Source organism: Erpetoichthys calabaricus, chromosome 13, assembly GCF_900747795.2.
Source record: "Erpetoichthys calabaricus chromosome 13, fErpCal1.3, whole genome shotgun sequence".
NCBI lineage: Eukaryota > Metazoa > Chordata > Cladistia > Polypteriformes > Polypteridae > Erpetoichthys > Erpetoichthys calabaricus.
In genome coordinates, this window is record NC_041406.2 from 26,031,939 (window position 1) to 26,058,485 (window position 26,547).

Sequence of the window (26,547 nt, forward strand, 5' to 3'; positions counted from 1 at the left end):
AGCTGAGATTTGTTTATTACAGTAAAATCTGTCAAAGTTTTTTTCAAGCATTCAGAGATGCTAAGGTCTTAAAATCAGATACTTAAGGAATATATATTCTGGTAGCATATATCTTGAATAAACTCATGTTGTTTAAGTAAATACTTCAGCAAAATTTAATGATGATTTATAAGGTAAGCCACTGTAGTACATAAAATGATTAATCTTCATTGTTTTTTAAACATTCTCTTTTTGTGTGTTACATTTCAAGGAAAAAAATAATCGCCGTGCGCTCCCTCTCCTACTATTCTGCCTGATCTTCATCATTGTGAAAGGATGCCCTACTTTTTGGGAAATGACTTTCAAAGGTGCAGTCATGTCCTGTCATACTTTAATTCCACATAGTGGTGCTCTCATTTTGTTTTGCTTAGTAAATCCGTCAATATTTCTTTAACGTTTTTTTTTTTTTCTGATTCTTCATATTTAATTTTAATTCATTTGTACTGTGTTTTTGTAAATAATGTTGCTAATGATCTAATTTAATAGTTGCAGTGATCTGCAAGCCTGAGAGATATTGTTTCAACATGGTCAGTTAAGGGCATGGTCATTGATCAACACTCTAATGTTGTGTGCATACTTGATGGGTGTTAGTGACAATGAGCCGAGCTGAAAGGTGATGGGCTGCTGAACAGATGGATTAGCTGGGATAACAAGAAGGTACATCTTTTCCAAGTTGAGCTGGAGATGGTGACCTTCATTTAGGTTGCAAGGTCAGTGAGACATGCAGAGATTCTAGATGATTTTTCTGTGTGTGTTTTTTTTGTGTGACCCACCTACTATCTGCCTTTACATCAATCATATTGGTGCCTGGTTTATCAAGATTTACATTGGATCTTTGTGTTCCCTTCGGGCATTATCATCTACCAATATAGAGCAGTACAAATTTAAATGTTACATAAATGGTGAGTCTCCCAGTAATGCTACTGCCCAGGAAAATATATTGACTATGAACTGCCTAAATTGAATAAGCAGCACCTTCAATTTGGAATCGCACAACTTTTATTTAAGAAAGGTTAACCCAGAATAACACAAAGAATATAAATACTGCACAGTGCAGGATTCAAGCACAGAGCTTCAGAGCTACAGTATATGGTAGTGGTATTAATAACCATTGTGTGGCCAGCTTTCTGCTGGTTGGCCATTGAAGCAGTGCATCTCTGCACACCTTTTGGTTTTCCACAGTAGGACTCTGTACTACTTTAACACATCATATCCATGCTACTTTTCTGGGTAGAGGTGGTCATTTGTTAGCTTTTTCTCTGTGAACTGAAAAGACTCATATAAGGTTTCTTTGGTGGCTTTTTCACATTTAGTGCATTCAGAAGGAGAAAGCAACTGTCAAAAGAACAATTGAATATGTTCAGACAGGTGAACGTGACATTATTTATTTTGATTTCCAGAAGGCTAATGATAAGGCACCACATGAAAGGTTAGTGACCAAACTTAAAGAAGTGGGAATTTGGGGCACAGTCAGCAGGTCTGTACAAAATTGTCTCAAACTCGGGAAGCGAAGAGTTATGGGGTGGGGAACGTTTTCATAATTAGTTAATGTTAAAAGTTCTGACCCCTCAGGAGTCACTTCTGAGGCCACTGCTCTTTTCAATATGCATAAACTCTATTCATAAGAATATAATCAGTAAGTTGGATAAGTTTGCAGATAATACCAAACTAGGTGGAAGGGCAGACAATGTAGAAGTAGCTAAATTTTTGCAGGGGGATTTGGCAACATATAGGGTTGGGCATATTTATTGGAAATTAAATTTAATATAAGTAAATGTAAAGTATTACACAGAGGAAGGTAAAATGTTAGATTTGAATACACAATGGGAGGTCTGAAACTTGAAAGTACACCTTATGAGCTCATCACAGTTTACATCAGAACAAAGTACAGCAGTGATCAAGAAAGCTAATATAGTGTAAGGTTATATATCACGATCTGTGGCGAAAAAGTCAAAGAAGGTTATGTTTAAGCTTTGTAACACAATAGTGAGGCCTCGCCTAAAGTATCAATCTTGGTCTTCATATTACAAAAAAAACATATCAGCATTACAGAAATATCAGGGAAGAGCAGCTAGGCTGATTCACGGCTAAGAGGTAAGAGCTATGAGGAGAGACTGAAGGAGATGAACCTTTTCAGTTTAAAGGGGATATAACTGAAGTGTTACAAATCATGAAAGGAATTAGTACAGTGTGAATCCCAGCTGCCACTATAAAATGAATTCTGCAACAATAACACAGAGACATGGCTGTAAACTTTAAGGTTAAAGGTAGATTTCACACAAAAATTATAAAGTTTTTGTGTACGCAAAGGCATAGGAATAAGCATAGGAATAAATTACCAACTAGTGTGGTGGAGACCAGGGGCATCATATATAATGGTGTGCATAGATTTCATAGTAAAAAATGGCAAATGGACAAAAATGGAAATGTGCATATGCACAAAAAAATTCAGATTCACAAAACCGTGCATAAACTAAATTCCATGCACTTCCGCTCCATAAATACTGGTCCATGTGAAATGTAACGCATTTGCATGCACCTGCCACCCGACCCTGTCTTCTCCCAGAATAATGCCCCTTTGAATATGGTAATCAATATAAGCAGCCCCTTATGTTCAGTGTTTTGTGACGACAATGGCAAAAGCACGGGAAAAAAAAAACTTCAGTGAATGCGAAATGGAGGTCCTACTCAGTGAAGCAGAGGAAAGAAAAATGCACTTTGGTGGCTTAGGCAGTGTATGAACAACAAAAGGGAATTGATGGAGTGGCACACAAAAGTTCAAGTTCAGATAGTTGCACAGTGCTGAAATAAAAAAGAAGTGATCAGATGTCAAAGTCGAGGTGAAAAGGTAAGTCGTAGCCCACTGTCAGAGTGTCATACAGAAGCGTATTAGGGCACAGAGAAAAAAAAAAAATTAGGAACACAGTGAAGAAGGTTGAAATGTAGACTTTAATCTCAAAATTTCCACTTTAATCTTGTAGTTTATTTTGTCATTAAAGCAGAATGTTGTAAACTTCATTTTAAAATTGATTTCTAATTTTCTAGAGTTTCTCAAATCCCTGTGTGTAATTCTATGTGTTTTACATGTTGAATCACTATGTGCTTCTTAAATTGGCTTTTTCTTCCATAGACAGGAGCACACAGACAGTGATCGTCACACAGAATACACTACATTCATGATATTACAGCTTTCTGAACATTTTAGAATGCTAAGATGTATACTTGATATCATTTTCATGATGAAATGCATTAAAGCATGTATTAAACATGTGGGGCACAGTAGTGCAGCAGTAGCGATGAGCTGCCTCCCCCGTACAGGGATTGTTCCTGCCTCCCACAAGATGCTTGCTGGGACACGCACAACAATGAATGGAATAATGCAGCAGTACTGTCTCTGTCAAACGTACCAACTCCTAATTCCTGTCCTTCCGTTTTCTTTCTCCACGTAAGCAATTGCCACACAATTAGGCTCTGTAATAAATGCAAAACTATCTTCAAAACTTTAATGGAACATTGAAAAATCTCTGTTATACATGTATAATTATTCCATCCATTCAGGGTCATATCCGGGCCAGTCCCAGCAAGCATCACGCATGAGGCAGGAACAATCCCTGGGTGAGGCACCAGCTCATTGCTACTGCTGCACCACTGCATCCTCACGTGTTTAATTATTTAATTGTTTAATTGTTTAATTATTAACAGTTTACATTATTTAAATGCAGTTTATCTGTAAAATGTAATATGCATACTTTAATGGATTTAATCATAAAAATGATATCAAATATACAGTGCATCTGGAAAGTATTCACAGTGCATCACTTTTTCCACATTTTGTTATATTACAGTCTTATTCCAAAATGGATTATGTGAATACTTATGTACATGTGCTTTCTCAGTTTTTTTATTTTTATTAAATTCGCATAAACCTCAAGTAAACTTTTTTCACAATGTCATTATGGGGTGTTGTGTGTAGAATTTGGAGGAAAAAAATGAATTGAATCTATTTTGGAATAAGGCTGTAACATAACAAAATGTGGAAAAAGTGATGCGCTGTGAATACTTTCCTAATATTCTAACAGCACACAGCTCTAAGAGGATAGCTCTTGGAAATCTAAATCGACTTAGAACCCAGTCGTCATCATATGTAAATACATACTTTCTTCTATTGAATTGAACTGAATTCCTTTATTGTCATTGTATGGTACAATGAGATTCAATATGCAAATCCTCCATAAGCTTATTTTCCTTTTTTAAATGATAAAATAACAATAATACAATTAAAAACAATGAAAAATATACAATATGAAAACACAATAGTACAATAAACATGTACATACAGTGCAGATAGTGCAAATGGTTCATAAAGTGGCTCAGGTTGTGCAGTGTTACACTTGTAGTGCAAGTTTACAGTGAGGTCATTGTAATTATAAGTACAAGCAGTTCTACCAGGAGCACTTTTTGACCTGATTTAGTGCATTTATAGTTCTTGGGATGAAACTGTTTCTAAGCCTAGAGATCAGTGCAGGAAAAACTCTGAAGCGTTTGTCTGAATGGGAGTGTTCAAATAGACTGAGCGCATGGCTGAGTGGAATCCATGCAGATGCTGGTAGCTTTCCTGAGGTAGCTTGAGCTGTAAATGTCCTCCAGGGCTTGATATCAGGGCCTGATAATCCGCTCCGCTCTTGACACAACCCATCATAGAGCTTTCTGATCAGCTGCTGTGCAGCTATGATACCACACACACACATACAATGTGTTAAAATACTCAGTGGTGCACTGAGAGTAACAACACTAAAGCAGCTATGGTATTTGGAATAGTTTATTTATTCTGTGCACTGTAATATTGTTGCAGAATGATTACAATCAAGTGAATTAAATTTGTAAATAAAATGCAATTAATTTTGATGTATTAGATAAATCCCATTTCACTGAAGCAAATCTTTAAAAAGGGAGCCCACACAGAAACAGTAGCACTGCTTTGAAGCTGGGTGCCACCAGTTTGCAAAACTGAGCAGAACCATTGCCATACACAAGGGGGGAGGCTGCCATGGGAATGTGCGTGGCTTTATGGCAAGTTTAGTTTTTATACATTGTGATGTGAACGTGGAAATGGGTGTACATAACATTTTTGTGCATATGCACTGTTTATACATGAGGCCCCTGGACTTTAGAGATCATCAGATCTCAATTTGGTATTATTTTGTACAATCAATATCAGGGGTGGCAAATTCCAGTCCTGGAGGGCCGCAGTGGCTGCAGGTTTTCATTCTAACCCTTTTCCTAATCAGTAACCAGTTTTCACTGCTAATTAACTTCTTTTTCCCTTCATTTTAATAGCCCTCTTTTTAAGGATTCAGTGCTCTGAATGAATTATTTTCTTCATTAAATGACAGCCAAACAGAAATCAGATGTGAAACAAGTCAACAGTTGGCCAGCTAAACTGGGGCTTCAAACTCCAACTAATTTCACTCCAACCAGTTTCTTAATGAGAAGCCAATTCTTGCTGTTAATTAAACTCGTTATTCTGTTGCTGCTCTCATTCTGACATAGCAGACATTTCCATAACTGTTGATTTTCTGTTTTTTCTAAGAACATTGTCAAAATGTTTTGGGGACCTGAGAGATCAACCTTACTGAGACCTTCACCTTTCTTTATTTTCAGATATTGTGTGATAGGCACGGGTGAGCTGGTCATGTGGCTGTTCTGTGTCTCATTATTGTTTGGCAGCTAATTAAAGAAAAAGAAACAACTAAGGGGCCTGAATCAAGTTAATTAAAATTAAGGCAAAAGAAGTTAATTAGCAGCAAAAACTAATGAAGAAGATGGTTAGAATGAAAACCTGCTGCCACAGCAGCACTCCAGGACTGGATTTTGCTGTCCTTGATCTAGATGAATAGGATTGACTAGCTTGTTGAGATGAATGGCTTCTTCTGGTCATAACATTTCTAATGCTCTAATTCATCAGTTGTAAATGATTATCAAGAAGTACACTGTGCTATGACTGATATAATGTCCTATTCTCAAAGCATTCATGGTACAAGATTGCATCTCTCTTTTTTCAGATTATTATAGCAGCCTTCAAAGCAGCAAGTAGTACTAAACTTTTTGCAGCTCATTGCTGACTTGCACTATCTTGACTTGACTGGGAAAAACACAAATCAGAAGTGTGAACACAACATTTAAAAATGGGGGCACTATTTTTCTGCCAAGAATAACATATTTTTTTATCCTTCAACATAGGACATCTTTCGGTGTTAAATAAGCATTGATTAGATAGATAGATAGATAGATAGATAGATAGATAGATAGATAGATAGATAGATAGATAGATAGATAGATAGATAGATAGATAGATAGATAGATAGATAGATAGATACTTTATTAATCCCAGGGGGAAATTATTGATGATATGCTATATATTCCTGTAGTGATAAATCCATCCATCCATCCATTTTCCAACCCGCTGAATCCGAACACAGGGTCACGGGGGTCTGCTGGAGCCAATCAAAGCCAACACAGGGCACAAGGCAGGAAACAATCCTGGGCAGGGTGCCAACCCACCGCAGGACACACACAAACACACCCACACACCAAGCACACACTAGGGCCAATTTAGAATCGCCAATCCACCTAACCTGCATGTCTTTGGAATGTGGGAGGAAACCGGAGCGCCCGGAGGAAACCCACGCAGACACGGGGAGAACATGCAAACTCCACGCAGGGAGGACCCGGGAACCGAACCCAGGTCCCCAGATCTCCCAACTGCGAGGCAGCAGCACTACCCACTGCGCCACCGTGCCGCCCGTAGTGATAAATTATTTTTGAAATTATTTCCAGCTGTAATTGAACCCTTAAAGTTCTCTCAGGACACGGATAGGTGACATTTTACTTGGAAATATCTGTGAATTCGTCATAGAACAACTTGAATTTGTGGTCGGGGAAAATTATGTCTGTTTGGAATCTTTAATCATCCTAATACAGAACATCTTATTCCTCTCAGGAGCTAAAGGAGTAGATGCATTTTGATATATAAGCTTTGTTTAAAATTAAATCATTTAAATGAACTGTGTCTTTTTCTGCTAGAGAATACTGTAAAATAGCATTGTACAGTATTTTGTATGTCAGTGAAAGCTTACTATTGTGATATTGAGATGTACTGTTTGCATAGTGGGTGTCATCAACTGTCAGAATAAATTATAAATAGTCAAATCTAAAGATGCAAAATATTTTTATATTCAAATATGCCACAATTCTCATTTCTTTGTACTTATTGTTAAAGTGTGGAGCCCTAGCTGTCAGTTTTATTGCTATTTTTACTCCTTAAACATTTCTTGAATATATTTTTCTGCAGCATCGATATGAAGCAGAAACTATGTTACTGTGTTAATGAAAAAGGATTTACGCTTATTCTACAAATATTTTTTATTGAAGGAATTTTCAAAGTTGCCTTCAAAGGTTTTGATTTTACTTCTTTTTTTTTAATGTGTTGTTATGTACCAAAATGTATATCAATATTTGTCACTTATTTCAGCTTATACTGCACATGTTGATTAGGCAGACCTGAAAATATAATTAATAATTATTGCTTAATGTATTTCCAAGAAATGATTTTTTATGATATGGCTCCTGATGCATGTTCATTTTTGCATATGAAGTTATCTTGTGCAGAATTAAGTCTAAAAATATTTCATTGGAATAGCACATTGTACTACATGTACAGTACAGTCTGTTCTTACAGGTAATACAGTTTTCTAAGTGGAGTGAAACAATCTGGTTTATTTAACATTTGTTTCACTTCATAATGGCAACTTCAGAGTAACATACACATTTTTGTACACTAAAATCAAGGTACACAATAAAATATACAGTATATTCTTTCACATTCATGGGTTTCAAGTTTGGGTAGAATTGTGGTGAGTATCAGTATGAAGCTTTCCTCCGCAATGGGTTGAAAGGTTGCCCAAAGGTTTTCTTCTTTATCCAAGCTGAAGGATTTCAAACACCCTTCTATGTTTACTAAACAAATTATTTTCTTTGACTCACCAGTTTTTTTGAATTGTGCCAGATCTTTTTATTTCAATTTTTGTCTCACATTGTTGTTTTGGTAACTGTGCAGCTGTCTTTCAAGTATTAACCTCTTTTGTCTTCCTACTATGTCTCTTCTTTTAATTGCATCTCAAAAACTCTTTTGCTAGTTTAACTAGCATAACATTCAGATGGCTTCTATTCCATTTTGGGGGGTATAATTTATCAACTGCAGTGAACAGTCACACCCAATAGTAATGTTATAAACATCAGTCATGCTAAAAAGAATAATCTTGTAGAAGCTCAAGGCTGATTATTATTATTATTTTTTTTAGCAGGAAAAGGGAGACAAATTGTACAAAACAACATATGTTTCAAAAAGCCCTATCAGGCCCCACCATTACCCTGAAAAATAAGCTAGACAACAAAAGGTTGTTCAGCTCAAAAGAGCTTACTTCTCCCCGATTCTGTGCAGTCAGTATGAGCACCTGCCTATTTAAACAAACCACTAGAGAGTATAATGACCAACAGACTGCAAAACAAACAAATAAAATGGAGTAAAAACTATGCTGAAATACATAGGCAATATGCAGCCTCACAGGTGGTGCAGTGGTAGTGCTGCTGCTTTGCAGTAAGGAGATTGTGGGTTTGCTTCCCGGGTCCTCCCTGTGTGGAGAGCGCTTTGAGTAGTGAGAAAAGCGCTATATAAATGTAAAGAATTATTATTAAAGAATTATTATTATTAAATAAAATAGTATATGTACAAATACAGAAAAACTGTTTGAAAGTATTGTATACATTTTGGCAAAAAAACAAGTGATAGTCTGGCTCCTCCAACAGGTATCAGAAGAGCAGACAATCAGACCATTCCTTCAGCGCTGCTGTCTAGTGCCACAAAATGACCTCTAGGACAGTGTGGACACAGTCCTGTTGTTCTCATCTCACTATTACATTATAATAGCAAACTAGCTAGCACTAGCAAAACCAAGGAACTGGTGGTGGATTTTAGGAGACCCAGGCGTCTCCTGGACCCCGTGATTATCAGAGGAGACTGTGTGCAGAGGGTACAGACCTATAAATACCTGGGAGTGCAGCTGGATGATAAATTGGACTGGACTGCCAATACTGATTCTCTGTGCAAGAGAGGACAGAGCCGGCTGTACTTCCTTAGAAGACTGGTGTCCTTCAACATCTGCAATAAGATGCTGCAGATGTTCTATCAGATGGTTGTGGCAAGTGCCCTCTTCTACATAGTGGTGTGCTGGGGAGGCAGCATTAAGAAAAAGGACGCCTCACGCCTGGACAAACTGGTGAGGAAGGCAGGCTCTATTGTAGGCATGGAGCTGGACAGTTTGACATCTGTGGCAGAGCGACAGGCGCTGAGCAGGCTCCTGTCAATCATGGAGAATCCACTGCATCCACTAAACAGTGTCATCTCCAAACAGAGGAGCAACTTCAGCGACAGACTGCTGTCACTGTCCTGCTCCACTGACAGACTGAGGAGATCATTCCTCCCCCAAACTATGTGACTCTTTAATTCCACCCAGGGGGGTAAACATTAACATTACTCAAAGTTATTGTCTGTTTCTACCTGCATTTTTATTACTCTTTAATTTAATGTTGTTTTTTTATCAGTATGCTGCTGCTGGAGTATGTGAAGTTCCCCTTGGGATTAATAAAGTATCTATCTATCTATCTATCTATCTATCTATCTATCTATCTATCTATCTATCTATCTATCTATCTATCTATCTATCTATCTATCTATCTATCTATCTATCTATCTATCTATCTATCTATCTATCTATCTATCTAATAGATATTCAGGCAGCTAAACTCCTCCCTATATCAATATGACGACTCGGAAACTGGCTTGACACGAGGTGTACAAACCTCCAGTCTATTAACAAAGAGCAGGTGTGAAAGTACAAGTAAAGAACGCAAATAACAAACAGTTTGGTAACAGCTTTAAACTATAAGTAGCAGTGCAGGCGGGATAAACTTCGCTGCATGTAGTTGTGTTAGATACATTACTTACATTGGGAACGCCCCACTGTAAGGCGACTCAGGATGGACAAATATCACAAAAGTAAGCATATCTTAACATAACAACAGTTTACAAAATTGAAATGGTTAATAATTAAGTATTTTGCCCATTTTAACAAACATGATACTCATTGACAACATCCAAAGAACCGCTCTGAATTATCAAGAACTGCTGGCTTTCTTGTAACAGACCTGCAACTGAATTGTTTTTCTTGTTACTTTTTACTCTGTTTAATCAATCCTAAAAAACATAGCATCTTTATTATACAATGTATACACTTCTTACAATAATGAAAATGAATTGAACTCCTGTTAACAGTAATGTAAACAGCACAGCAGTGTCCGCTTTAATGATGTAAGTTTATAAAGAAAGAATACTGTAATAACATCTAACTTGAATTTTAAAGTTTTAAGTAAATGAATTGTCATAATTAAGCTGCTTTAGCCACTCTTAACTTTACAAATGTAAAGGTGAAAAGTCACATTTTTTCTTTAACAACAGCTTACAAGGAGCTTTATATTTTCACCATTCATTCCCAAAAATGATACAGCAAATACATTTTAAGATTTTTTATATGAATTCTGTGGTGCCATTTTTATTTTGTATTACCTATCTTTGAGAAGCATTAACAAGATGAAGATTTACTAGCTACCCATTATTTTTTTTGTACTTGCTAATTCTGTTTGAGGTCCTGTCAGGAACCAGTGCTGGATGGGGTGTGAGTCTATAGCAGATCGCACTCCTGTACACACTCTGTTTTTATTGCTATAAGGTATAAAGTCTCTAACCAAACCTGTACCTCTTTAGGAGTGTAAGGGCAACATCCACACAGACATAGGAGAATGTGCAAACTCGGGGCTGTGAGCTGCGAGGCAGCAGTGCCAACTACTGCTTCGCTATGCCTGCTGAGTTGAAATACAGATAATAAAAATAAAAATATAAAATCAAATGTCGCTGAAGCAGTCATGTGAAAACATTTTAAGCACCCAACTGTGCAACATATTTACACATTTCCAAATAATATGAAATATTTCTGCAAATTAAGAAGTTGCAGTGTGTCTTTACTATTAAGTACTTATAAGCAAAATAGATGGTGTGAAAAAAGCTAAACATAAATAATATTGTGCATAATATATAGCTGGGTCTGAAAATATTCATTGTGTGTGCCAGTAAATCTTCAGAATCTCACAGTAGGACCTGAAAACTTAATTTCTGTTCATCTGCTCCCTATAGCAGCATACGTCTTAGCCACTAGATGGGGAAGGGGAGACACTCTGATAATTTAAATTTTAAAGAAACAGTAAATTTATGCTTTGAGCAAAACTTGTCTTTGTGATTTGCATTGTGTTTTACACGAGAAGATAGCTAAATGAAACAAGCTAGAAAATGTGTGCATGGCATAACATTCAGATGAGATTGAGGACTGCGCAGAAACTGTAGGCCACAACCATTTCAGAGTTGTGGGGGCCAAATGCTGTCTCACTAGGATTGGGCAAAAGGCTGAAAACAGGAAAGAGCGGGACTCTAGACCATCACAGAGACCACTCTCACTCACACATTCACATAAACACGCACACACACCTTATTTACACAGTGCAATTTTGCCATTGCTAATTAACATCATCTAAGATGTTAGACGATGTACGCATGGCATAACATTCAGGTGCGTTCAGCGACTAAAAAGTTGGAGCATTTCAGATTTGTTTTTTACTTCTTCCAAGAGTCAGTTACAACATTTGTGTTTATTAAATAGTCTTGTAACAATGAGTCCTGTTCAAAAGTAATAGCGAGAATAGAGTGCAATTACATGTGTTAGTAGACTAAATTAGTTACGTGCCTTTAAACAGCACTTTACAATGGGGCAAAAGACGGAGCACAAATAGGCTTGTTGTGGTTCAATAGCTTTCATATACGGCAGATTGCAGTTCAAGTGATGTGAAAATGGAATTGAGTGATGTGTGTTAGTGGTGGAGGGTCTGTGACTGTTGTTACGTGAACATTTTTTGAAAGATACTCAATACGGTAGTAACTGATAATTAGTATTTGAAAAATATATCTATTAATACCAAATGAACAATACTAAGCATTAATATTACTCTATGAAAGGTGAAAAGGAACTCAAATAAGTTTCCAATCTAGCTTTTAATATCAGTATGCTGGTTACATTGGGAAAAGGATGCTAAGGATAGAGCCAGGTAAGAGGAAAGAGGAAGGCCAAAGAGAAGGTTTATGAATGTTGTGAGAGAGGACATGCAGGTTATGAGTGTAAGAGAGCAAGATGAAGAGGACAGAAAGATTTTGAAAAGGATGATCTGCTGTGGCAATCCCTAACGGGAGCAGCCGAAAGAAGGGGAAGATTGTGACAGATAGTAAGGGTCCTTGCCTGGCCGGGAGGCTGATATACTGGATGGATTTGGGGAGCAGATGTGCACAGGACCCTGCATTCCCTGGACCTCTAGAGGGCAGCCCCCCTGGGCTACTGTGGCTCCACAAATACCAGCAGGGCTTCATGGGAGTTGGAGTTTAGGATAGCCCTGTTGGGTTCCATGGGGGCCACCAGGGGGAGCTACAGAGCCCTACATTGGGCTTTCACTGCACCTGGGAGTGATTCCAGGTCTGATGAATGAGCCACCTAGAACACTCCCAGGACCAGCTTAAAAGGAGCCTCCTCGCTTCGCTCAGGGAGCTGGAGTTGGATGGAACAGGACGAAGTTTGCCAGAAGAGGAGTGGAGGCGGAACTACAAAAAGAGAAGAAAGGAAGTAGGATTCTTTTGCATTGTGATAATGGTGCTTGTACTGTGCTGTGTTGTTTAGGGATTGAGACAAAAGAGCTTTCCCACAGCAATAAACCTGTGTTGTGTGGCTAGACTTCTGTATGTGTCGGGGTTGGGCAGTGGAGCGCCCTCTGGTGGCATATATATATATATATATATATATATATATATACAGTGCATCCAAAAAGTATTCACAGCGCATCACTTTTTCCACATTTTGTTATGTTACAGCCTTATTCCAGAATGGATTAAATTCATTTTTTTCCTCAGAATTCTACACACAACACCCCATAATGACAACGTGAAAAAAGTTTACTTGAGGTTTTCGCAAATTTATTAAAAATAAAAAAACTGAGAAATCACATGTACATAAGTATTCACAGCCTTTGCTCAATACTTTGTCGATGCACCTTTGGCAGCAATTACAGCCTCAAGTCTTTTTGAATATGATGCCGCAAGCTTGGCACACCTATCCATGGCCAGTTTCGCCCATTCCTCTTTGCAGCACCTCTCAAGCTCCATCAGGTTGGATGGGAAACATCAGTGCACAGCCATTTTAAGATCTCTCCAGAGATGTTCAATCAGATTCAAGTCTGGGCTCTGGCTGAGCCACTCAAGGACATTCACAGAGTTGCCCTGAAGCTCTGACAGAGTGACCATTGGGTTCTTGGTCACCTTCCTGACTAAGGCCCTTCTCCCCCGATCGCTCAGTTTAGATGGCCGGCCAGCTCTAGGAAGAGTCTTGGTGGTTTCGAACTTCTTCCACTTACAGATGATGGAGGCCACTGTGCTCATTGGGTACTTCAAAGCAGCAGAAATTTTTCTGTAACCTTCCCCAGATTTGTGCCTCGAGACAATCTTGTCTCGGAGGTCTACAGAGAATTCCTTTGACTTCATGCTTGGTTTGTGCTCTGACATGAACTGTCAACTGTTGGACCTTATATAGACAGGTGTGTGCCTTTCCAAATCATGTCCAATCAACTGAATTTACCACAGGTGGACTCCAATTAAGCTGCAGAAACATCACAAGGATGATCAGGGGAAACAGGATGCACCTGAGCTCAATTTTGAGCTTCATGGCAAAGGCTGTGAATACTTATGTACATGTGCTTTCTCAATTTTTTTTATTTTTAACAAATTTGCAAAAACCTCAAGTAAACTTTTTTCATGTTGTCATTATGGGGTGTTGTGTGTAGAATTCTGAGGAAAAAATGAATTTAATCCATTTTGGAATAAGGCTGTAACATAACAAAATGTGGAAACAGTGATGCGCTGTGAATACTTTCCAGATGCATATATATATATATATATATATATATATATATATATATATATATATATATTATATATATAATGTGGAGACACTTGTGAGGTCCTCTGATCTTTCTCATCCAATCAGGTCTACTTATGAACAGTACCTGGTGATGCCACGAAATCTCAGTCCAGATTCTTTTTATGTGTAGCTCCTGGCAGGTGGAACAAGCCGCCTGCCTCTATTCAAACTGCTGATTCCCTCATTGGGCTTAAGAACCATTTGAAGACTCTTTTGTTTGGTGAATTTCTGTCTAACTGATATTAGCTGTTAGGATTTGTTACCTAGGAATTATAACTTGCTTATATTTTGTTCTGAACTCTTTACTTGTCAGTCAGTCAGCAAGTCATTGTCCAACCCGCTATATCCTAACACAGAGTCACGGGGGTCTGCTGGAGCCAACCCCAGTCAACACAGGGTGCAAGGCAGGAACAAACCCCGGGCAGGGCGCAAGCCCACCGCAGGGCACACACACACACCAAGGCACGCACTAGGGACAATTTAGAATCGCCAATGCACCTAACCTGCATGTCTTTAGATTGTGGGAGGAAACCGGAGCACCCGGAGGAAACCCACACAGACACGGGGAGAACATTCAAACTCCACACAGGGAGATTCCTGGGAAGCGAACCTAGGTCTCCTTACTGTGAGGCAGCAGCGCTACCACTGTGCCACCGTGCCACCCCTCTTTACTTGTGATGATCAATTTTGTAGCCTTGTCCTGTAACACAAGTTCCCAAATAATCCCCCAATTAATATTTACTCAATTATGTTGACCTCTTTTGTGAGTCACTGGAAAAAAAAGCATCTGCTGTCCATATAAATGTAAATATAAAAGTTGTATATTATGAACTACACTTTTCACCTAATCCCCAAGTGGCATCTAAGTTATCAAAAATCCCCTTCCTATATTAGCCCTATGTGGTGTAATATCTGATGGAGCTTGGCAGCCTTCACCATACAGCCTGCTTTCTGTGTCACTCTGCTCATTTGGAGGTGTCCACTTTGAAGTAAAATGGAAAAGCAAAGTCCTGTACAAGAGAACACATTAAGAAATACATTTATGTATCAAAAAAAACAGCTCAGTAATTTTTCAGCACATGTTAGCACTTCAATTCTCTTTTCAAATAGCACAGTGTGAAGTAGCTGTTGACCATAATAATTCACTGTAAACCTTCAAATCACTTAGATTTTTTTTTTAACTATCTACATTTTTTTTTACTTTTCCCTTTATTTTGAAGGAAAGGTAGATTTGAAAATGCTGATTAGATAATACATTAAAAGTGCACTTGAATCTGATTCTGCTTTTCTCAACAAAATAAAATAATAAAAAGAAACTCTTTCTCTGCCCTGCTCTACATTCGTGGCCAAAAGTTTTGAGAATGACATAAGTATTTGGTTTTCACAAGGTTTGCTGCTTCAGTGTTTTTAGATCTTTCTGTAAGATGTTTCTATGGGACACTGAAGTAGAATTACAAGTATTTCATAAGTTTCAAAGGCTTTTATTGACAATTACATTACGTTTATGCAAAGAGTCAATATTTGCAATGTTTGCCCTTCTTTCTTTTTCAAGACCTCTGCAATTCGCCCTGCCAGGCTGTCAATCAACTTCTGGGCCAAATCCTGACTGATGGCAGCCAGTTCTTGCAGAATCAATGCTTGGAGTTTGTCAGAATTTGTGGCTTTTTGTTTGTCCAGCCACCTCTTGAGTTCTCAATGGGATTAAGGTCTGGGGAGTTTCCTGGCCATGGACCCAATAATTCAATATTTTGTTCCCCGAGCCAATTAGTTGTCACTTTTGCCTTATGGCCCAGTGCTCCATTATGCTGGCAGGGGCATTGTTGGTCACTGTTGTGATGTGAGATTTTTAATATTTTGTATGTCTTTAATTGTAATTTAGGCAAAGCAATGTAATTTAGTGTTTTAAACCCCCCCCCCCCTTTTAGGAATGGGCCTCTCTGAATTTTACGACAGAGTTGGGGGAGGGTGTGCCTTAAACCCCCGCAAGGAAGCCAAGCTGCCATATGGTTTTGGGGGATGCCAGGTGTTGCCCCATTGGTCTGAAGCATGGCTGTTTGGAAATGGCTTCTATAAGAAATGGCTTCTATAAGTACCATGATGTCCTATTGGCTGTAGGGGTTGGACAGAGAATCTATAAATCTGCTTGTTCAACCACATTCTCTCTCTAACTAACATCTGAAAGAAGCATCTCTTACTAACCTCTGATGATGAAGACCAACAAACCATGAAATGAAAGGACAACACAATGGAGACCACAGTTTAGCAGCCATATTGGAACAGGCATACGGCCTGTTCTGAAGAAAGCTGAATGATGCTTTAACTAGAGACATTTTAAATAACTACAAGTCTGTGTGCCGCCTGAAACTACATATCACCATTTAATCAGGTTGTATGGTTGCCAATATTCAAATGTACTTTGCATATTGTTATTATTTATTAATATTATCAATAATACATTATTTTATGTGTAACTTAACTCCTGCTTGTCTTTTTACTACACCTAATTGCCTATAGATATAGAAGGGAAGGTGGGGATAAGTTATATACTATAATACCTTATAAACAGTGGTAAGTCTGTGAGATTAGGCATTCTGACAAAGGCTACATATTAATACTACAAAAGGGGAAAGTAGAGCAACATATTACTCTACCAAGACTAAACAGTCACCAAACTGTTCTTGGATGGTTGGGAGAAGTTGCTCTTGGAGGATGTTTTGGTACCATTCTTTATTCATGGTTCATGATCAGGGGGGCACCACCAGTGCAGAGCCTGGCAGCAGACAGGTGTGAATGCCTGGTGTCAAGAAGGGCAGCAAAGACACCACTTCTCTCCAAGAGAAACATCAGGGACAGACTGATATTCTGCAAAAAGTACAGAGATTGGACTGCTGAGGACTGCTGGGGTCAAGTCATTTTCTCTGACAAATCCCCTTTCCAATTGTTTGGGGCATCCAGAAAAAAGATTGTCTGGAGAAGAAAAGGTCAGCACTACCATCAGTTCTGTGTCATGCCAACAGTGATGCATCCTGAGACCATTCATGTGTGGGGTTGCTTCTCAGCCAAGGGAGTGGTCTCACTCAAAATTTTGCCTAAGAACACAGCCATGAATAAAGAATGGAACCAAAATATCCTCCAAGAGCAACTTCTCCCAACCATCCACAAACAGTTTGGTCACGAACAATGCCTTTGCCAGCATGATGGAGCACTGTGCCATAAGACAAAAGTGATAACTAAGTGGCTCGGGGAACAAAACATTGAAATATTGGGTCCATTGCCAGGAAAGTCCCCAGGCCTTAATCCCATTGAGAACTCAAGAGGTGGGTGGACAAACAAAAAGCCACAAATTCTGACAAATTCCAAGCATTGATTCTGCAAGAACGGGCTGCCATCAGTCAGGATTTGGCCCAGAAGTTGATTGACAGCATGCCAGGGCGAATTGCGAAGGTCTTGAAAAAGAAAGAAGGGCCAACATTGCAAATATTGACTATTTGCATAAACGTAATGTACAGGTGCCTGTCATAAAATTAGAATATCATGACAAAGTTGATTTATTTCAGTAATTCCATTCAAAAAGTGAAACTTGTATATTAGATTCATTCATTACACACAGACTGATGTTTAATCCAATGTTTATTTCTTTTAATTTTGATGATTATAACTGACAACTAATGAAAGTCCCAAATTCAGTATCTCGGAAAATTAAATATTGTGAAAAGGTTCAATATTGAAGACACCTGGTGCCACACTCTAATCAGCTAATTAACTCAAAACACCTGCAAAAGCCTTTAAATGGTCTCTCAGTCGAGTTCTGTAGGCTACACAATCATGGGGAAGACTGCTGACTTGACAGTTGTCCAAAAGACGACCATTGACACCTTGCACAAGGAGGGCAAGACACAAAAGGTCATTGCTAAAGAGGCTGGCTGTTCACAGAGCTCTGTGTCCAAGCACATTAATAAAGAGGCGAAGGGAAGGACAAGATGTGGTAGAAAAAAGTGTACAAGCAATAGGGATAACCGCACCCTGGAGAGGATTGTGAAACAAAACCCATTCAAAAATGTGGGGGAGATTCACAAAGAGTGGACTGCAGCTGGAGTCAGTGCTTCAAGAACCACCACGCACAGACGTATGCAAGACATGGGTTTCAGCTGTTGCATTCCTTGTGTCAAGCCACTCTTGAACAAGAGGCAGCGTCAGAAGCGTCTCACCTGGGCTAAAGACAAAAAGGACTGGACTGCTGCTGAGTGGTCCAAAGTTATGTTCTCTGATGAAAGTAAATTTTGCATTTCCTTTGGAAATCAAGGTCCCAGAGTCTGGAGAAAGTGAGGAGAGACACAGAATCCATGTTGCGTGAGGTCCAGTGTAAAGTTTCCACAGTCAGTGATGGTTTGGGGTGCCATGTCATCTGCTGGTGTTGGTCCATTGTGTTTTCTGAGGACCAAGGTCAACGCAGCCGTCTACCAGGAAGTTTTAGAGCACTTCATGCTTCCTGCTGCTGATGAACTTTATGGAGATGCAGATTTCATTTTCCAACAGGACCTGGCACCTGCACACAGTGCCAAAGCTACCAGTACCTGGTTTAAGGACCATGGTATCCCTGTTCTTGATTGGCCAGCAAACTCACCTGACCTTAACCCCATAGAAAATCTATGGGGTATTGTGAAGAGGAAGATGCAATACGCCAGACCCAACAATTCAGAAGAGCTGAAGGCCACTATCAGAGCAACATGGGCTCTCATAACACCTGAGCAGTGCCACAGACTGATCGACTCCATGCCACGCTGCATTGCTGCAGTAATCCAGACCAAAGGAGCCCCAACTAAATATTGAGTGCTGTACATGCTCATACTTTCATGTTCATACCTTTCAGTTGGCCAACATTTCTAAAAAATCCTTTTTTTGCATTGGTCTTAATTGATATTCTAATTTTCTGAGATACTGAATTTGGGACTTTCATTAGTTGTCAGTTATAATCATCAACATTAAAAGAAATAAACATTTGAAATACATCAATCTGTGTGTAATGAATGAATCTAATTTACAAGTTTCACTTTTTGAATGGAATTACTGAAATAAATCAACTTTGTCATGATATTCTAATTTTATGACCAGCACCTGTAATTGTCAATAAAAGCCTTTGAAGCTTATGAAAAACTTGTAATTATACTTCAGTATACCATAGAAATATCTGACAAAAAGATCTAAAAACACCTGGAGCAGCAAGCTTTGTGCAATCCAATACTTGTGTCACTCTCAAAACTTTTGACCACGACTGTACCGTGTGTAACTGCTAATAGTTTACATTATAGATCAGACCATACACCATCCAACCTGGAGACACAAACTAGAGTGTGAATTATACCTTGACTTTGTGACATCTTCTACAACTCTGAGATGGCAGGTGCGATTTTCTACCCTGTGGTGTGCTAAGCTGGTAACAACACTTCAACAGAGGCCCACTGAATCAACAATCTAATTAAAAGGGCAGGCTCAGTTATAAGATGTACTGTCAACCCCCTGGAGGTACAAGCAAAGAAGAGAATTAAAACAAAATGGAGTACCATTATGAACAGTGCTGCACATCCTCTCTCTGACAAATGAACACTGAGGACTTTCAGGTAACAAATCATTCAACAGAAGTGTGTCAAGAAACGCAATGGGGGCTCCTTTATACTAACAGCAAAACTCAGAAGTTTTCTTTTCTTTCTTTAAACTTTTCTTCCTTTTTAGTAATTCGGGTGTTCAGACCATATAGTGTGTATATATATATATATATATATATATATATATGTCCTGTGGTGGGTTGGCACCCTGCCCAGGATTGGTTCCCTGCCTTGTGCCCTGTGTTGGCTGGGATTGGCTCCAGCAGACCCCCGTGACCCTGTTTGGATTCAGCGGGTTGGAAAATGGATGGATGGATGGATGGATATATATATATATATATATATATATATATATATATATATATATATATATATATATATATATTCACGGCATTCAAAGTCTGTGTCACAATCTGTTAGTGTGGGTGGTTACCTACCAGGTAACGCTTTGTGGTTGGCCAGCAATCTGCTAACATCCGCCACGGTGCCCTCAGTTTGTGAAGAGCAGATCATAGAATGGTTGCAATAGTTTACTGTCAAATAAATGCAAAGAGTACACGACACGTGTTTCGCCCTCATTCTGGGCTCATCAGGTGTACATACTCCACTGTTGTGGATGCTGGCCCGGACACAGACAGGCGGACACCGATAGTTCACCCAACACATGTTTTTTCTGCATATTTACTATTTACAAGGTGTCACACACAACCCCAAACTCCCCCAAACTCCAGGCCTTCTTTCCAATGCCTTTGTCTCAGGTCTGCCTGCACTCCTCTCCTCCAAGACCTCGTCTTCTCCACTCCTGACTCAAGCCATCGAACGGAGGGAGGCAGCCCCCTTTTATAATAACCCGGACGTGCTCCAGGTGCCTCCCAATAATCTTCTGCCGCACCCGGGTGTGGCGGAAGTATTGAGGACCAGGGCTCTCCAGGCATCGGGGCGCCCCTGGCGGTGACCACAGGCCCACTATAGGGTTGAGCTTCTAAGCTCAGTTCCCGTGGTCCCCAAAGCCACCAGGGTGGTCGCCCCCTCGTGGTCTGGAGCAGGCATAAGCCCTCCTCCGGTCCTCCTGGGCGTCCTGGCTGGGTACCACCCCCAGCCGCACACCACTATATATATATATATATATATATATATATATATATATATATATATATATTTCTATTTCTATTTCTGTATTTATTTAAAGAGCTTCTGTAAGAAGCCAAAATTCCCCCTAAAGTTTTAATACATAAATAATACAGTATTGTATATCTGTATTCCTGTTTCCTCTAAGAAAATTCAGCAGATTCGGTAGAAATCTCTAATATCTGTGTTCTACAAATAAATAATAAAAATCTAATAACATATCTGTTCAGTATCCACAGTATCATTTTAACTAGCATATGTTAGGCAAAATACAATACAAAATGCTGAAGCCTTTTTAGGAGCTTCTAGCTTTGCACAGTTGTCATTGGAGGGGCTCTTCCCATTCTGCATGTCCTTTTCATACTGATTTTCCAACTAGGCACACCTTGGAAAAAGTACCCTGCTACAATCTGCACTATGTATCATAAATAAATAGGTTTGATTTTACTGATATTTTCATTTTGAGTTTGCCCTGTTACTGTAGCTTCATTTTTAAAAGAACATCTAAGGCTAACCTTCACCACTCGAAACATGTTTTTGGCTTTGTTGTTGCTCTACCATTTTAAGTCTGCTTGATTGCACAGCTCTGGATGTTTTGCTTCAATCCCAGAAGTGATAATGATGAACAGATTTCTTTATTTTGAACAAATATAAAAAAGGGTCTTGATTTTACAAAGGAGAGGCACAACACTCTTATCTCATTCATATGCCTTAAAGTGTGTTATCAGCAGCTATCCTGTTTATTGATGGCTGTTATCTTCAACACACAGTAGGCTCGGATTTATGGGAGTGTACAGAAAAAAAATTCAATATACTGTATTTTGAAGTGCAGTGTTATTTTACAATGCATATGTTTTCAGTTAATATCTGTCTTCTATTGTAGGAGGAAGAACTCCGAAAAAGCGGTGAAGCTAAATACCAGCATCTCAATGAAGACCTCCATGTTCTCATTGAAGTCTTTGCTCCTCCTGCTGAAGCTTATGCCAGAATGGGACATGCTCTGGACGAGATAAAAAAATTCCTGATTCCTGTAAGAAAATTCACATAAAAACGCATTTTTTTATTTTAAATTACTGAAAATTACAGTGGTAAAAAATAACGCATATTACGGGTGTGAGAAGAAGGCCCAATCCTGTTGTTATGTCATGTTTTACTGCTCATAAAATATGTCGTACATGCCAAAGCTATTTCCCAGGTCAGTAATTCAGTGCCCTCTCCTACAGCCGTTATTTTTAATCTTCTGTCCAGCCACGTCAATGCAGGAGATAAATCTGTGTGTGAGTTGTTGTGCACTTTATGATGATTAAATGTGCCTTAAAGATTAATCAAAATTGATCTTAATTATGAATAGGATCACACATGCCCTTGAGAGTCTGTTCCAACTTACTCAGCCCAGCCTTAAAGGTGAAAAAGCGAAAAAGTCTGCAATGAAGATGTTACCTCATGTTAACCATTAAAATGAAGTAAAATGTGCTGGGTATCAATTGATCAATTGGTATTTAATGAAATCATGCTATGAATAGAAGGCACCATCACAAGGCAGTGCAGACTAGGATATTTATCATTTTATTATATTTTTGCCTGACACCTTTATCTAAGGTGTTTTGTGAATTTCCCCTTGGGATTAATAAAGTATCTATCTATCTATCTATCTATCTATCTATCTATCTATCTATCTATCTATCTATCTATCTATCTATCTATCTATCTATCTATCTATGGCAACTTGCGTGATCAGGACGCATTACAACTGTTTACAGATATTTTTACATCTGATGCACATGGAGGCTAAGTGTCTTGCCGAGAGTCAAATGGCAAGATTTAAATGTTCATCTTTTGTGTTTAAGGTCTGGTACCTTAGCCACGTTACTATTCAATATCACATACACAGACTGAGAAGTACAATATAAACAACATCATCCATCCATTTTCCAACCCGCTGAATCCGAACACAGGGTCACGGGGGTCTGCTGGAGCCAATCCCAGCCAACACAGGGCACAAGGCAGGAAACAATCCTGGGCAGGGTGCCAACCCAACCGCAGGACACACACAAACACACCCACACACCAAGCACACACTAGGGCCAATTTAGAATCGCCAATCCACCTAACCTGCAATGTCTTTGGACTGTGGGAGGAAACCCACGCAGACACGGGGAGAACATGCAAACCTCCACGCAGGGAGGACCTGGGAAGCGAACCCAGGTCCCCCAGATCTCCCAACTGCGAGGCCAGCAGCGCTACCCACTGTGCCACCGTGCCGCCCCCCATATAAACAACATGTACAGAGAATTCAGAATGTAAGCAGCTCCCCTCACTTTCTGCCCACTTTATCTAGTTGTGGATGTAATTTTTAAATGGATACATTTGTCATTTTGTAAATCAATCTACAATCGATAACCATTTCAGCAAAGTTCTGAAAAATTATTAACAATCAGAAAATTGAAATTCTCTTAGTCATGTAATCATTTAGACCCTTGATTCAGTACTCATTTGATAGCAATTACAGCTTTGAGTCTTCTTGGGTTTGTCACTACAAGCTTTGCACTCATGAATTTGAGCAATCTTATCCCATTCTCCTGACAGATTCTCTCAAGATCTGTTAGACTGAATAGGAAACATCTGTCAACTGCCATCTTCAGGTCTGACCACAGATGTCCTATGGGGATAAAGTCTGGACTTTGTCTGGGCCATTCAAGGACAGTCAGAGACTTTCCCTAATCTCACTCTAACGTTGTGTTGGCTGTACGCTTTGGGTCTTTGTTGTGCTGAGAGTTGAATCAGCGGCCCTTGGAGAATCGCCACTGACAGTCGTAGCAGGGGGTTTGGGTACCCCTAAGAGAATCAACACTGACGTCATAGTGGAGCAATGTCAATTTTATTAAACGGTGATTTGTGAGCACACACATCCCACATGCAGTGACCAATAACTAAAGCAACTGTTCTTAAGGTCACTGCAGTTTTACAAGGTGAGCTGTCATCCAAGTTTGAGGTCACATGCACTCTGGAGCAGGATTTCTTCAATGATCTCTCTGTATTTGGCAGCATTCATCTTTTCCTAAATTCTTACCAGTCACTCTGTATCTGCCGCTGAAAGGTGGTTCTGTCACCACCATGCTTCCAGGTAGGAATATTATTAGGTTGATGATGAGCAGTACCTGGTCTTCACCAGACATAATGTTTGGTGTTCTGCCCAAAGAGTTCTGTCTTTGTCTCATCAGACCAGAAAATGTTTTTCCTCATACTCTCAGACTCCTTTAAATTCCATTCGGCAGGATCCAAGCAGGCTGGCCACTCTACCATAAATGCCTGATTGATGGAGTGCTGCTGAGATGGTTGTCCTTCTGATGGGTTCACCTATGTCAACCAGAAGCTCTGTTAGAGTGACCATTGGGTTCTCGTTTACCTTCCTGAATAAAGCACTTCTAGGATGGCTACTCAGTTTAGCCTGACAGCCAACTCTAGTTATAGTCCTGGTGGTTCCAAACTTTGTCTTTCTACCAATTATTGAGGCAGCTGTGCTCCTGGGAACTCTCAAAGCTTTTCTCTGATCTGCGCCTCAACACAATTTAATCATGGAGGTCTACAGAGAGTCCCTTGGACTTCATGGCTCAATTTTTGTCCTGATATGCAGTCTTAATTGTTGGACCTTCTATACACTGATGTGTGCCTTTCCTAAACAATGTACAATGTATTCAGTTGGCAACAGGTTGACTCCATGAAGTTCAAAATGCATCTCAGGAAAAGTAACGCAAACAGGACACGCCTGACCACAATTTGGAGTGGCACAGCAAAGGGTCTGAATCCTTCTATAAAAAGAGATTTCAGTTTTTTGGTTTTAATTTACTTTGTAAACCTTTCTGAAAACATGTTTTCACTTTGTCTTTATGCTTATTGAATGTAGATTGATGGGCAAAAGTGAGAAATGTATATATTTTAATATTAAATGTACAACACAATAAAGCATGCAGGGGGTCTGAGTACTTTCAGAATCCACTTATTGTGCTTCATAGAATAGAAATACAATTGCTCATTTAAATATGAAGTAACTATCATGGCCCCTGCGGCCCTGCCCACATAGTAGTGAAACCAGAATAGTGAAGAAGCCCCGCCCGACTCCCTACTCCTGAAGGTCCGTTTCATCCTCCCTTGGCCCACCAGCCTCTTTTTCGGATTAGCAAGAATATTTCGCTCCTGCAAGAAAACTATCATTCTTACTGCTCTCAGTATAATTAAAGAAAATTATCTTAAGGCTACAGTGCATATGAAATATCCAACCAGTGTGCATAGTGTAACAATGGCGCCATATTGCGCCCGACCCGACACAGACTGATACAGAGGCACGTGTAAAAATAAAATAAATATTTATTTTTCTTCACCTGTGGGGCACGTCTTCCCCGTGAACCCCACAGGCACAACACAGTCCCAAAAACACAATCCACCAACACAACACTCCCTTCTGGCACTACCACTCCTCCTGTCAAGCTTCGTTCTCCTCCTCCCCACTCTGGCCACTGAGTGGTGGTTGCTGGCCCCTTTTATAGCCCACCCAGAAATGCTCCAAGTGCTTGATCACCCGTTTCTGGTTGCACATCCGGGTGGGGCTGAAGACTCGTCCAGCTGGGCTCAGGGACCCATGCAGCGCCCCTTGGCAGACACCCCAGATCCCAACAGGGGTGTGGGGAACTCCATCTCCCATGGAGCCCTGCGGGAAGCTGAGGCATCACCGTCAGCCAGGGAGGCTGACACCAAGCGTCCGGGGGAGGTATTGAACAGTCCATGGTTGCTCCCCAAGAACATATGTCGAAGGGGTGTCTCGGCCGGGCATGGAACCCAGCCGTCCGCCACAATAGCTAACAATTTATAATTATCTGTTTATACAGTTACCTCTTTAAAGTGCTGTTTAATCTGTATTACCAAGAAAGACTTCTTTGTCTACCATTTTAGTTGTGATTTTGTGCTCCAGTAGAATTCTCTTAACTCTGGATCACCTATAAAACCAGTTCTTGGTTGTGTTCCTGGGATACTGGACCCCAGTGGTGGACTGTAGCTTGTGCTATTTCTCATTAAAGCAGCATTAATAGTTTTCCAAACATTTCCTCACATTTCCTTACACTGTCTGCTATCCCTGAAGCAATTAACTTCTATGCACTGTTGCAAGCAGTAATGCAGAGCACAAGCAGCCTAATCAGTAATTCTGATTTGACTGCACTGGTGTTTTCTGTAATTTCTGTTCTGTGCCTGTGTTTGCAGGATTACAATGATGAAATCAGACAAGCACAACTTCAAGAGCTGACATATCTAAATGGAGGGTCTGAGGAATCGGAAGCACCAGCTGTGAGGGGAAAACCAGTTGCAAGAAGCAGAGGAACTACAGGGCTTGCCAGGTAAAACTGTCACTTTATTGTCCTCACTTAATTCTGATTGGTATTGCAAAGGATAAAAGGTAAGTTAATACACCATTAGTAAAAGTTAAGGAAAATTTCTAAACAGTAACTAAGCAAATATTAAAAATATGTATACATACATTTTATTTTTGGACCTTTGCGCTTTGCTTATTTTGATTTGTGTGTTGTATTTACCCCATTTTTTTTGAC

General features: G+C 39.5%; 1 protein-coding gene across 1 annotated transcript in view; it reads left to right on the forward strand.

Annotated features, from left to right (window-relative positions):
• The window catches only part of khdrbs3 (KH domain containing, RNA binding, signal transduction associated 3), a 541,731-nt gene that overhangs the window by 352,487 nt on the left and 162,697 nt on the right, over positions 1-26,547 (forward strand). Inside the window, exons 4-5 of the mRNA XM_051936013.1 lie at positions 21,834-21,980; positions 26,204-26,337. Of these exons, the coding sequence (XP_051791973.1) occupies positions 21,834-21,980; positions 26,204-26,337 (281 nt within the window). The remainder of the gene's footprint in view (positions 1-21,833; positions 21,981-26,203; positions 26,338-26,547) is intronic.